General features: G+C 32.2%; 1 protein-coding gene across 1 annotated transcript; it reads right to left on the minus strand.

The window, feature by feature from the left end:
- Positions 1-10,821: 10,821 nt before the first annotated feature.
- On the minus strand, positions 10,822-12,845 carry LOC124529724 (protein yellow-like). Its single transcript, XM_047103620.1, has one exon. It carries the CDS (start codon positions 12,761-12,763, stop codon positions 11,426-11,428), a length of 1,338 nt encoding a protein of 445 aa, XP_046959576.1. The 5' UTR covers positions 12,764-12,845; the 3' UTR covers positions 10,822-11,425.
- Between the last annotated feature and the right edge of the window lie 910 nt (positions 12,846-13,755).

Below are 13,755 nucleotides of genomic sequence, written 5' to 3' on the forward strand. Positions count from 1 at the left end.
CAGTAATTTTGAATGGTCTACCCAGTTTCATAACAATTATATTAATTCACTTAAAACGATAAATACACAAAAAAATAATTTCAAAAGACCGATAACTGATGTCTGTGAAGAAAAAAAAAACGCACGATACCAACATTGTCACGGTTCGACGAGCATGTGTTTCGACAGAAGGAAATTTCGAGTTTTTTTTTCTCGGTCAAAACGCCATATACTTTATACAAACAAGCGTCAACAAGGTTGCACCTACTGTTGGCGTGCAGCGTCGAGAGCCAGCTACGAACGTGGGCTACGTATGGAGCTATAAATAATGCAGTCTTATTTTCCTTGATGTAGGCTACTGCGTCACAAATGTGATTGCCCAATTTTTATGTTGTTTCATATTGTAATAAGGACAGCGATAACATGTGTGTCACATTAAAACGCCTTTGAGAAGGATTATGTATATTACGAGAACAAAAAAATACAATTTATAATTTGATTCGCAATTTTGTATTTTATTTACTTTTTAACTAATTTAGTTAAAAAAGGTATAAAACTGAAATCGTGATTCAAACATTACCGTTTCGCATAAAAACGATATTGTGTAAACTAAAGTACAGATTGTTGCTGAAACTATTTTCTACTAAGCAACATTTTAAATGACTTGTTTAATCATACAAAGGAGAAATGCTTCATAAAAATCACGACCTAGAGGCACAGAAAGGCTATTATATCATAGCATTCCCTGTATATATCCCGACGCTCAATATCACGTGGCTGGTGAAACCATGTGTAAACAAGGGCAATGTCATAATGGTCACGCATCATGTGGTACGTTCACAAAAACATATAAACTAATTTCGTACTATTCGGGCATCATCTAGCATGAACAAATGTACGGTTAAACTAAAAGAGATGAAATCAACAGTAGTTCTTGGGACACAGGAAGTAGGTTCTAAGTATTTGATTAATTAAGAATGCTTCAGTATCCTTTAAATATATTTTGTATCAGTTACGACATGGTGTACTTGATAGTTTAATTAATTTATTTATAAAATTGATTGTAATTCCGCTTAGTGGCAGGGTCTGAGTGGGTAACATGTACTACACAGCAGTACTGTTTGGAATTGTTTGGTTCCTTTTCTGAGAGCAAGCGAACCAGTTTATTCCTTCATTTTTCAATATAAAAGTTGTATATAATAAATATGTTATAAATTGTACCCGTGTGAAACTGGGATGGATAGATTTGCAATTTTATTAGTATATTAGTTTCTTTAGCACAAAACTTACTGTGTCACAACAGTGACGCAGTAAGTTTTGTGCACATACCTTAATGCTTAGTACGTAGTTGATGTTTCATCTAAGTTTGCATTATACACGACCAAATTATAGTACTAGTTATCGTTTATAATATTATATTTTAATTAGATAAATGTCTAAGAAAATAAATATGTATTTTAATAGCTATTTGTAAACATGATGATGTTATTTATCAGACTCTAATAATTAATAGAGATTTGATTGTTTTATTATTTGGAAGATGTGAGCTCATGTCGCCATTTATCGGCAATGGTTTTAAAATATTGATGATAGTAATTGATAATTATATATTGTTATCATTTTAATGTTTCTATTTTATTATGTAAATTTGTAAAACACTACAATGTAATAAGTAAAACTAAAATGTGGATTCGTCATACAGCGCCACCTATAATGTGTCATAACGGACTATGTAATATAAATATTGGTTTATGTTACTTATTTTAAGTAATTCACTTGTAATTGATTAAGAGCTGTATTTAAGAATAACAATCTTATAAATATTCATTTTAAATATCAAACTGTATTTCAAGAATGAATTTGTAGTAATTGCATTAATTTATTATAAAAGTTGTAGTTGTGAATATCTGTTTGAATTATTCTAGAAGAACGCTCTAGAAACGAGGATTGTTTTAGCAACGACACATCGCATTGACACTTTTTCGAAGAATTTACTTAATTTTATAAAATTGTTAATATAATGTAATAAATAATATTGAAATGGCTGCGTTTAATTGCAATGGAAGCTGACAACCCAACCATAGTCACTCGAGCAGAGTGTGGGTGAGCTACTTGATGTTGGACGAGACAGTGAAGCACCTGCTTATTCTACTAATATTATAAATGCGAAACTATGTGATGATGGATGTATGTATATTTGTTACTCTTTCACGAAAATACTGAACGGATTTGGATTAAATTTTACAATAATATAGGTTAAACATTAGAATAACACCTTTACTACAATTTAAAATGATTTTATGTCATTTGGTCATAATATAATGATACAAATTAAGTACCCGTGCGAAGCCAGGGCGGGTCGCTAGTGCTAATTAATACCTCAGCAATTACTTATTGTGTACAAGAGTGAAACGTAACTGCTAATGTGTTATTTAAATTAAAACACTAAGCTAGTTTGAGCATGGCGTGCATTAAAAACATCGTCAGAAAACTTGTATATGTCGGATGAAATTCTTATCAAGTATATCATATGTGCATCTATTAAACTGCATCAAGGTAGCGCGGTGAAATAAACTCAAAGTTCGCCTATGTACGAATACAAGTCAATTACAAAAAGTGTCCCTTTAATTTAAAACATACATATTGAAGAAACACAGTAGTTACTCTTTTAATATCTAAAATTGTTTAAAACTATTATATCAATGCGAATATAAGATAGAGATGGCCCAGTGGTTAGAAAGCGTGCATCTTAACCGATGATTGCGGGTTCAAACCCAGGCAAGCACCGCTGATTCATGTGCTTAATTTGTCTTTATAATTCATCTCGTGCTCAGCGGTGAAGGAAACATCGTGAGGAAACCTGCATGTGACAAATTTCATAGAAATTCTGCCGCCGTATTCCACCAACAGCCCCCCCGCCCCTATTGGAACAGCGTGGTGGAATATCCAGCAGTGGGAATTTACAGGCTGTTGTTGAATATAAGATCAACTTTATAAAATTACATTATTATAAATGATTGGGTTTATTTTATAAGCTCTAATGGTACGGCGAGGAAGCGTTAAATGGAATAAATAGGAACATGATTTATTATTTATTAGTTTAATAACGTTTGAACGTGAAACGCAATGTAATATATCAAATATATTGGTACTTATAAGTGTAATGTTTTCTACTTACAGATGCTATTAAAATATTTCTCATATTGTTATTACGAACGATGATGAGATACATTGCTTTGAAACTGTGTATAAATACTAACTAGAGGCCATTGTACGGATTAACAACAAGATAAACAGGTTAGATCGACACTGTAAATATGCAATATACATTGATGACGCTATTAAAAGAAGTTCAATAAACACACAACTATTATTACATATTGTATATTTTTATATTTATATAAGCAGAGTAATGACTGCGTTATCGGCTTTGTAGAAGCTTGATTATATTTTGTTTAATTGAATTATGTTTAAGTTAGTATTTGTTTCAATAATAGGTTGTATTTGATTTATTTGGCATACTTAGTTTAATTTTTTTTTATAAGTACACTTTTTCTTCGTTACACAGAAATACCTTATGATGTGTGTAACTGCAACTACAATGAACATATCAGCATAGTTCCTAAAGCTAGCCACGTGTTACATATGTAAGAAATAGATATTTCTTACATCGGTAAATGTTTTATAATTTGACGCTGTAAAAAATATATCTTAGGTATTTATAGTGTCAATATCGGTTTGTGATAGTAAATACTTTACATTAAGTGCCCGTTGTTTTTTATTTGGTAAAGTTGTTTCCTCAATGTTTGTATGTTATCCATATATTTTTGTAACTTCTGGGGATTTCTGAAGTAGTCATATTAAGTTGCACAATGATAGAAAAATCGGTCCGGTTTCTTTCAAAGCTAAAATTTCTGACTATAATTGAGAAGAGCAGAAACCAGAAATATTATTTATTCTTGAATAAAATGTGCATAGTGACAAAAAGAGAGTAAATGAGAGTAAAAGAAAATAAATGAGGCTAAAAAGTGTATAAAACACAGTTGTATGCTGTACATCTCTGCTCTAGCCTTAAGCCATCTTCCTTGGTTTCAAGTACACCTGTTTATTGTCCAGCATCACAACAGTTGCTTGTAAATGTACTCAAACTTCTTTATAACAAAGGATTTATTATAGATGCGAAAAGATAATTTACTAACTATAATACAATGAATGACATCATTGGTTTTTTCAACTGTACAGAATACTAATTCTAATTGAAACGTCAATCGCTGTTTAATATTTTATTTACATCCTCACTTGTTTTAATTACACTGTAAAGGCGTATCAAATATCCATTACATCTAAAAATACTATCAAAATGCCCATCAAATAAAGTTTAAGTTCGTTTGATGATACAAACAGGAAAATAAAACAATTTGAAACAAGCACGTAACCATTAATTTAAGCTGAGAAGGAAGCGTATTGACAGTATAAAACTAGTATTAAATTTTCTATTGAAACGGTTATGCAAACATCATTGAAAAATCGTGTCTCTAATAACCAGTATCCGTTGCAATTTATCAGCTGATCTGTGAACGCAATCACTAGCGATCTTTTCAATTCAGACTTTACAGAATCGCAGAACCGAGAGTAATCGGTCATAATATTTAATTGATGAGCAATTATTCGTTTCTAAAATGTTCGTTGGAAATCAAAATATTTGTGTTGTGATCATTCCTTATGTGTTATGCAGATCCTCCGTTTGATAAATATTCGTTAATTCGAAATTTAAACAGAAAACTCAAACTATTTTATGGTCGGTCTTTGCAAAAGCCAGTATTGTTTGTAAATATAATTTTGATAATCTTATAATAATAATAAATCATTGTTAACAAGCCTGATTGAAAAGTTGGGCGACGGATGTCCCTCAAAGCGTGAAGGCCAAATCATTTTCTGTTTTCAAAATCACATTTTTTTTTGTGACATATATAATTTAATTAAAAAAAAGATATGCAAAACACATGTATAAATACAGAAAGTATCTCTAATTACCTAGGTTGAAGCGTTAATACGTTTTCTTATACAATCTTGATGTTTTATAAAAACACACAACGGCAGAGCAAGCGTCGTCTAACCTAGAGCTTTGTGACCTAGTTAGGGTAAATGAATCGTTTATTAAAGTAATGATTTTTTATTAAGCTAGTGAAAACAGCTGAGTCCGTGTTCTACATAATATTGCTGAGAAACTATATCCTATTATGTTTTATTACAGGATCAATTTGAATACTAGGAGAACACTAGTATCTTTATTGAATTGATTTCAACTCAGAGAAGCAACAACAAGTAAAACATCGTGAACCTGCACATAGGATATGGGCCCCAGCCCATAGCCCATTCTACTAACCTATAACGGTAATGATATGTATAGGATCAAGAGCGTCCTAGCCATCTATAACTATTGCTCACAAAAATAAACCTTAGATTTAATCGTAACTAAAGGTCAATTCTACTTATTTAAAACTGTTATGATAGCAATTATATTCAGATCCAACTTCGATGGAACCGCAACTAGATCGATGTGTTACTAGAACAGGAAACACACTGAGCGGTATCGATTACACTTTAAGACATTTTTTTAGTAGAATTCGCCTCTGGCAGTGATGCTTACGTTCTTTACCTACTTCTCCTACTTGTATTAGAGCTTTACACAGGGTCGCTTTAGTAAATGACGATGTTTTACCATGATCTGATGTGATGCTAGCGAGCCATTGGTAACAACAAAGGTATTTATTTATTATAAAGTCTTTAAATAAGAAATTTAAATATACGGGTTTTATAAAAAAATGCATTATTAAGTCACTATATATAATTTCACATATCAAAGTGATCTTAAACGATAAATCTAAAACATAAAAACAAAGATTAAATCGTTTTAAAAAAAATACAACTATGTTATGTTGAAAAACTGTTGCTCACCTTACACAACCAGTTTTTACACTTACGATTCACAATCTTCAAGTATAACACGTATACCGCTATATTATGTTTATTAAATATGCAATAAAAAACAACAACAGCTGACAAATTTTGTTCTCTATAAAATAAAAAATCTAAAATTAAAGTATAATAAAAAAAATTACAGGTTTTTCGTTTTGTTCCTTTTACATTTTGATATTGCTATTGTTACGAATTAGTTTGTTATCAATTAATAGTTCAATCAACGATGACGCGCCCCACTCTTTTCCTCAATCGCTGCAGTGCAAGTGTGCAATGTACTTTAGTGTGAGTTCTATTGCTACGCTCAGAGTATCTATGTGAGCACACGCACACTAACTCAAATGACAGAAGAGTAGTCTGGAAGTACGCTCTACTGTCCGTTTCGATTTTAACTATCGATATTATTTTTAAAAAACATTAATAAATGAAGTATACTTTAACCAGGGTAAATATTTTAATACCTGTTGTGGTATACTATATGACATAAAGTTACAGTATTTGGGATGGTTTAAAGGTTCATTTATAATGGGAATTGTTTAAATTGGGAATAAATTAACAAAAACTTTAGTTTATATTATGTTTATAATTTTACAAAGTATTAATCATTATGAAACAGTAGTTTAAAAGTGTAGTAATTTAAAAAAAAAACTCTTGAAGAAATACAATTATGAGGTACGATAGATCTAAAAAAGTACTGGCGAATAGATCGATTAAAACCTCTTTGATATAAAATTAAGATTTTACTCGTGCGGAGCCGGCAAGGGTGCTATTAAATAGTCATTTAATTTACTATGTTGTTATATAATAACGTAGAAGATTTTATGCATGTGTGTATCACGGTGACACGAACGTTCGGAGTTGTGCTTGTCAAGGTAATTTTAAACATTAATATTCGTCCTAGATGTATGATTAAAATTGCTAACTTGAAAAAATCGAATTTGGGGAGTTTGCTTTAGCTTTTTCTACGGCTGCTCGAGCTCGTAACAGTTAATAATTAATAATTACATGTCCCGGAAGGCTTCGAATGTTCAGTAATAAAATATTATGAATGAGCTGTTCTAGTATTATTATTTTTTATATTACACACATGTAAGTTTTGTTATTTGGATTCTATTAATTCTAAATATGAGCTTTTCATAGAGCAGAGCAAGAATCGTGGCGGAACACGCTCTTAAGATTTACCTCGGGGTGTTTGCCCCGGCTTCGTTTGCGTGCTATTTCGTAATAAAGAAAAGGAGTGCGCTTATTTAGAATAGTTTAAATTGGTAATTTTATTTTATAAGGTTTTTTTTATTTTTACATAAGAAATTATAATGTTAAACATAGATATAGTCTATGGCTAATAAATTAAAATTTTGATAATTTTGACTGAAAAGGTTAAAAATTTATTCTGTTCGCTTTCTTATTCTAAAAACGACTTTGTTTATGTTATTTGTGCATGAAATCTTTTTCAGGATAGATAAAGGTAATACATAGTATGTTAATACGTCGCAAACTTGTACATACTAAATACTATGGTTTCAGTATATGAATAAAACTATACTAAAACTTTCAGCGTTATTATTTCGACATTTTACGTATTTGGCGGTAGGATGCAAACCCGTAGAGTAGATTACCACTAATTAGATAAACCACCACCAACAACATACTCAGTATTGTTGTGTTCCGGTTTGAAGATTGAATGAGGCAGTGTAATAACAGACACAGGGGATATAACATCTTAGTTACCACTTATTGACATCGGGGCCCTATAGCTCGTCCGCCTTAAATAAAAATAAAAAAAACGTTATTGTATTAAATATTTGATCTCTATTTGAAGAAGTCTGAGTTATCTTATTTATTATATTTTCAGTGAAACATTTCTATGACAAATAATTAGTACAGTTCATTTTATTCGTCTTATGGAATCCTGTATACCTACCTCATTTGGTTAGTTGTTATTTTTACATGCTATCCTACTAATATTGTAAATGCTAAAGTTTGTGAAGATAGATATGTTTGTTAATCTTTGAAAAAACAATACCGAACGGATTTGGATAATTTTATACAGTTATATAGGTATAGTGGTGTAGTAATATATGTAATTTGGTCATAATATAACGATATATATAAAGTACCTTGAAGCCGGGACGGGTTGTTAGTTTTCCATAAATATATAATGTCGTTTACGTTTCCGATTTAGTCTAGTTGGTCGCGAGATATTAAAATGCTTGGAAGATAGTCTAAGAACAGCGTAATGATTGCAGCTTTATATGTATGTACTGTAGCCAGGGCGCACGACATATAGGGAAATCGCTGATGTCACTTAGCGTCATATATTCAACATTATATTTCAATACAAGAACATAAATTTCTCGCTTAACGCAACTATAGTCATATAAAAAGTATAACTCAGATAGTTACTTTAAAATAATATTATATACAAAAATCTTTACCAAAACGCAATGTACTTTCTGGTATAAGTTTCATGTATTTTGGTCCAGTGATAGTGTGTTTCATTAGTAATGAGTTTTATATTTAGTAACATATATAATTCTACAATTCTGAAAATGTTCTGATTTATTTTTAAAATAAATTTTGGCATAATGATAAAATATTCATACCTTCGTAAAGTCGAATCGAGTAGCTAGTAAATTATAGGTACGTAGCACCATACGTGATAATTTATTCAGAAATATTTTTAGACCTAGTTGCAAAAGTTAATGAATGTAAATGTATATTATATTTATAATAGTTCTTTGTTTTTCGCTGATATTTAGGTAAGTAATAAAACATTTCCACAAAGCGTTTTAAGTCACGCTTTACAGACGGGAAATTGTTATATTGTTTTATATTCAAAATTATATTTTAACGGTAGCATAAATAAATAACCAGAATTACTTTCTGTAATAAATATCGTATTTACTATTGAATCAAAAATATTTGAGTTAAAGATTAATTTAAAATTATAAAATATTCAACATTTTAGAGTCAAAATGGTTGTGAAACATCATATGGCCAATATCGTGATTCCTTTATTGACTGTACGTCAGTAGGTTATCGTAAAAATATTCAAACCAAAAAAAGATTAACTACTGTGTTTCTTGCCGGTTCCTCTCGGTATAATCTTCTGGTTGTAGCTTCACTTAATATATATGTTAAATGACGATTCAAAAGTGCCTGTACAAGCCTTCTTGAATAAAGTATATTTTGATTTGATTTGATATACGATAGGATACGAAGAGTTTTCAATATCTGCTATCTTTATAAAATGCCGAAGACATTCTAATAGTAAAATAAGCTATTAGTAAGTGAACGAATAACTAAAATTAAAAGATTCTATGATTATTCACGGTAATAAGAATTTAGTTATAATAAAATGTCTATGTGATTAAATAATACTTTTTTCATATCTCTGAGTTCGTTATCATTAAAGCAGCTTGTACTAATTGTTTATGATTTGTCTGTTGACAATGATTATAACAATGCTGGTATAATAATACGCGTAATCTAAGTTGCTCGACTAAGGCAAGGAGGCTCTTTCACTGATTCGCGTGTAAGACTGTATTATATATGATAATCGACTATTTATGTAATTGTATCCTCCCAATATGCATTTCTAGTTCAAGTTATAGAATGCATTTTGAATTCTAGTTTCTAAAAGTAAATATATCTGCGCGACCACTCGTAACTAATTTCTTAACAGCCGTCTTGGATTCCGCGTATTGTACTAGCTTACTTTCAACTTTTTTTTATTCGTATACACAACTTAATGAGTTTTTATTTATATATATTCAAGCCCGCAGCGGGGCAGCTTGGTAAAATATACTACATACTATATTATTATAGGTTAGTTCTAAGGGACGTCCACAGGTAATATCACATTGAGTATATTTAAGTATATGTTGTATGTGTTCGAATAAAAACAGTTGAAATACACTTTTTAATTTTCAATCCTAAACTTTAACATTTTCTAGATATTGTACTTTAAATATTTATATTATAACAGAGGTAACAAATACTTTCATTATGGACAAGACCACTTTCTACGCTCTTTCTAATTAAGATCGCTCGATTGAAAAAAAAAAGTTCGCTGAATACCAATCGATAAGACATCAAAATGACAGTGAGACCTGGTTAATTAGCATACGACAAATTAATAATTCATAATGACATTTAATAACATTCATCAAATATTTTTTTATGAAACTCTCCATTGATATATAAAGACTTCCTAGAAAAGAAAAGTAAGTAAAACTTGAACTTTTTTTTTATTCAAATGTTTTTGTTAGGTATATTATATTACAATGTTGTAGGATTAAATGTATATTCATAGTTTAATCTTTCATTCCTTTCATGACGAGACAACAAAATATAGTAACTTAATTATCATTATCATTACATATTATAAAAAAGGCCGTTTGTCAATGTCTGTCCCTATGTATGCTTAGATCTTTAATATTACGCAACCGATTTCGATGCGATTTTTTTTATTAGCTTGATTCGACTGAAAGGTTTTGTATATAATACATGGACAATAAAGTATAGAAACACTGATAATTTTAGAAGATTCTACTGTGATGTCGTAACATCGTTTGAAGTATATTCATAATCAGTATTTTACCCGTGCGAAGCCGGGAGATGTTACTAATACATATATAATGTACCAAAAGTAGCAAGTCTAGCAGTAAAATATTTAATATTACATAGTGTTCTTGAATAAAGTTGACATAGTTACGTTTGGTGTTATAACCAACAGTGTTCATAAAATAAATTTTACGTCATCCTTGTTTAAAAATGTATTGAGCACTCAGTGAAGCTAGGGTACTTAGTGTATTAGCACTTTACGTTAACTTGGTACGAAAACAAATAAAAACTGCATTATAATGTGTTAAACACGTTTATTCCAAGTCGCACACATCGTCACAACCGTACATATAAGAAACGCACATTATTCAGTAGTATATGTAGTATATTATACATTTTAATGTTATCGCTTATCTCTACTTTCATAACTAGAATTATAATGATATGATATAAATAAATAAGCTTTCCGACGGCGTGTTTCACCAGATTAACCAAGGAAAGATCTTACTTTAATAAGTTGGCGATTAATTTAATATCATTAGAAAAATATATATAGTATTATATTTCTGATGTACATACCTACACGTATGGAATGTTTACAATTGAGTGAAACGCGGCATTTGGCAACGCGGCCCCGACCTTTTGTTTTACATCCGACGACACAGATCGTCTTCAAAGCGCATTCGACGCTCTCAAAAAGTACAAGATCAAATTTTCAAATATAATTAAACTTAGATTAAAATATTATAATAATATACAAAGCTATCTACATTGCGTATTATCACTGAAAGACCACGGGGTCAAGGTAACTTTAAATATTTGGTAATGTTTACACGCATCATTTGAGCGTCGTGTAGTAAATTCACGGTCAACGTGTGTTATGACCGGGATCCATAGGTGACTAAGCGAAAAGAAGGGCCAGAGCAAACGCCAGCACCGAAGCTGCGAGCGTTTTCGTTGCAGCTGCATTTTGCGGCGGAGTTGGTGGTTTTAGATCTTCGGAATGTATGTAGCTCTTCAATCCGGTGTAAGACCGTAGAATTCTGTAATTTACTTCTTCCACTGACACTTGGTTTTTCACAAAGTTGAATAGCCTATTTATTATAACGTAGATGTTACCGCGGTCATCAAATGTAAAGCGGTCGATCCACTGGATGTAATTTGGATCGCGAGCGATTGTACGTTGACCAACGCTAAAGTCGACAGTTGTGTTCCATTCTGCTATAGTCGAACTGCCAATCAGACCGAAGAAGAGCATGCCCGTTGAATCCATCTTCATTCCGTCCGTTTGTGATGCTTTGGTTCCCAGATCGACAATGTATGGGCGTAGAGCACCATCACTATTGGTGGCTAATGATTCGTTTCGTAAAACGGATGCGTTTATTGCGTAGAGGTGGAAGCTGGCAAGCGGGCAGAAGTAAACAGTTCGATCAACATTTTCATCTTCGGTCATAAATTGAGGTCCAAGGGCTATACCGTCGATGTTCACAGGAAGGTTGACTGTTGTTCCATTGAGACGGAATAAAGCGGCTTCTGGAACTGATGTCATTGACTTTTTGTCACGTAACTTCCATGTTTTTTTGTCGCTAAGGCGAAACACTATAATGCCTGGATCGACAGCACTGTTGTCAGTAATATAAGCGTAATCACCATCACGATTATCCACTACGAGGTCATTGAGGTACGTTGTGCTAGGATTTACTGTGTCCAGGGATAACGGTATCCGCTCTATTTTATTCTCACCAGACTTTAAATCAATTAATACGATCGATGGCGGGCACTTCGTACTGGGGTTTTGAGTGAGAGTACCAACACGACCATTATCTAAAATCCACATTATCCCGTTTCGATCAATCTCAACATTTTGCACAAATTGTAGAGCATCACAATTACCGATGGTGTTGTCGCTCCAACTAGGAAATGGTTTCAATTTCGGGGCCGTGGTATCATTTTGATATGCAGGAATGTAGGCGAGGGTGGCCGGCACTCCGTCTAACATACGTGGAAGTGTTAAAAATATATTGTCTCCGTAGAAATTTATTCCCGAAATCAAGACATTTTGGGGAATGTATCGACTCGTGTTTAGATAGGTTTCGCGATCGGTTTGCGATTCCCATTCGAAATCAATTGTGCGCCACTCGTAGATAACTCGGAACTGTTCCCTGTGTGGGCCCGACGTGCGAGGCGGTTGCTGCGCGGCCGCGGCGGCGACGACGGCGATGAGCACTAGTAGCTTCATGTTCGCTTGGGGTCCGACTCGAGGGCGTGCAGCGCGGGCGGCGCGAACGATGCGACTGACGCTCGAGCACCACGCCGTGCGTGACTCGCGGGCTCTGCTTACCGGCCCTGCGTGTGTCACCACAATACGTCATTGTTATTGACAACTTGCGATTAATAGATTCCTCCACCTTGAAATAAGATTAATCTGAATTCATTACAATCTATGGTGTGTTTGTACTGTGAGTTATAATGGATACGTACCGGAAAGGGTGCATCAAGGTCACTCGTCTCACCCCTGCTAGACGGAGGGTCCGCCAGTCTCGCCGTTTATGTATAAATCGTACAGTGAATCGATTTAAGTGCTAGTTGAGTATAACATTCGAAAATGTTTAACTGTTTCTGAAGTAAGCGCATTCCTGTGAATCTGATTTATTTTATTTTGCTATAAAAATAAAATAGCTGCTTATTCAGGATATTAATAATATAATTATTTATAATCGTAATAATAAAATTGTATTATTTTTTAATTCTTGCAGTTTTGTTTTTATTGATCATAAGGAAAAAAAGGATATTATAAAACTAACTTTCGCACTCAGCTTTGCCCACGTTTAATTAGATAGACTGTAACTTATTTTGTTTTAATATAAAATCATTGATGGTTATTAAATTATAATGCATTGAATTCGGAAATTAATAATTATGTGTTATACGATTCCTATAAAACATCAATTATTTGTAGACTATTAGTAGTAACTAACTTGCAATTTTAATAAAACTGGGAGATAGGTATACAAAATGTTAACGTATATTATAGACATATAATATGACTAAACAAGAGAGCAATGAACACAATACTTGGTTCTATAGTTTGAAGTCACAACGGGTTTATTTCCGTGAGTCACCAGAATGATTGATCTTTGTCCCTACAATTAATTAAATGTTTAAAAAAGTTTTTATTCTAAATAAATACAAACTAAACGTACATTAAATAAGTTATATGAAACATTTAGA

This window comes from Vanessa cardui, chromosome 5 (genome assembly GCF_905220365.1).
Source record: "Vanessa cardui chromosome 5, ilVanCard2.1, whole genome shotgun sequence".
Taxonomy (NCBI): Eukaryota; Metazoa; Arthropoda; class Insecta; order Lepidoptera; family Nymphalidae; genus Vanessa; species Vanessa cardui.

Excerpts from the sequence above, each read along its gene's own strand:
- LOC124529724 (XM_047103620.1), bottom strand. The coding sequence starts at position 12,763 with ATGAAGCTACTAGTGCTCATCGCCGTCGTCGCCGCCGCGGCCGCGCAG.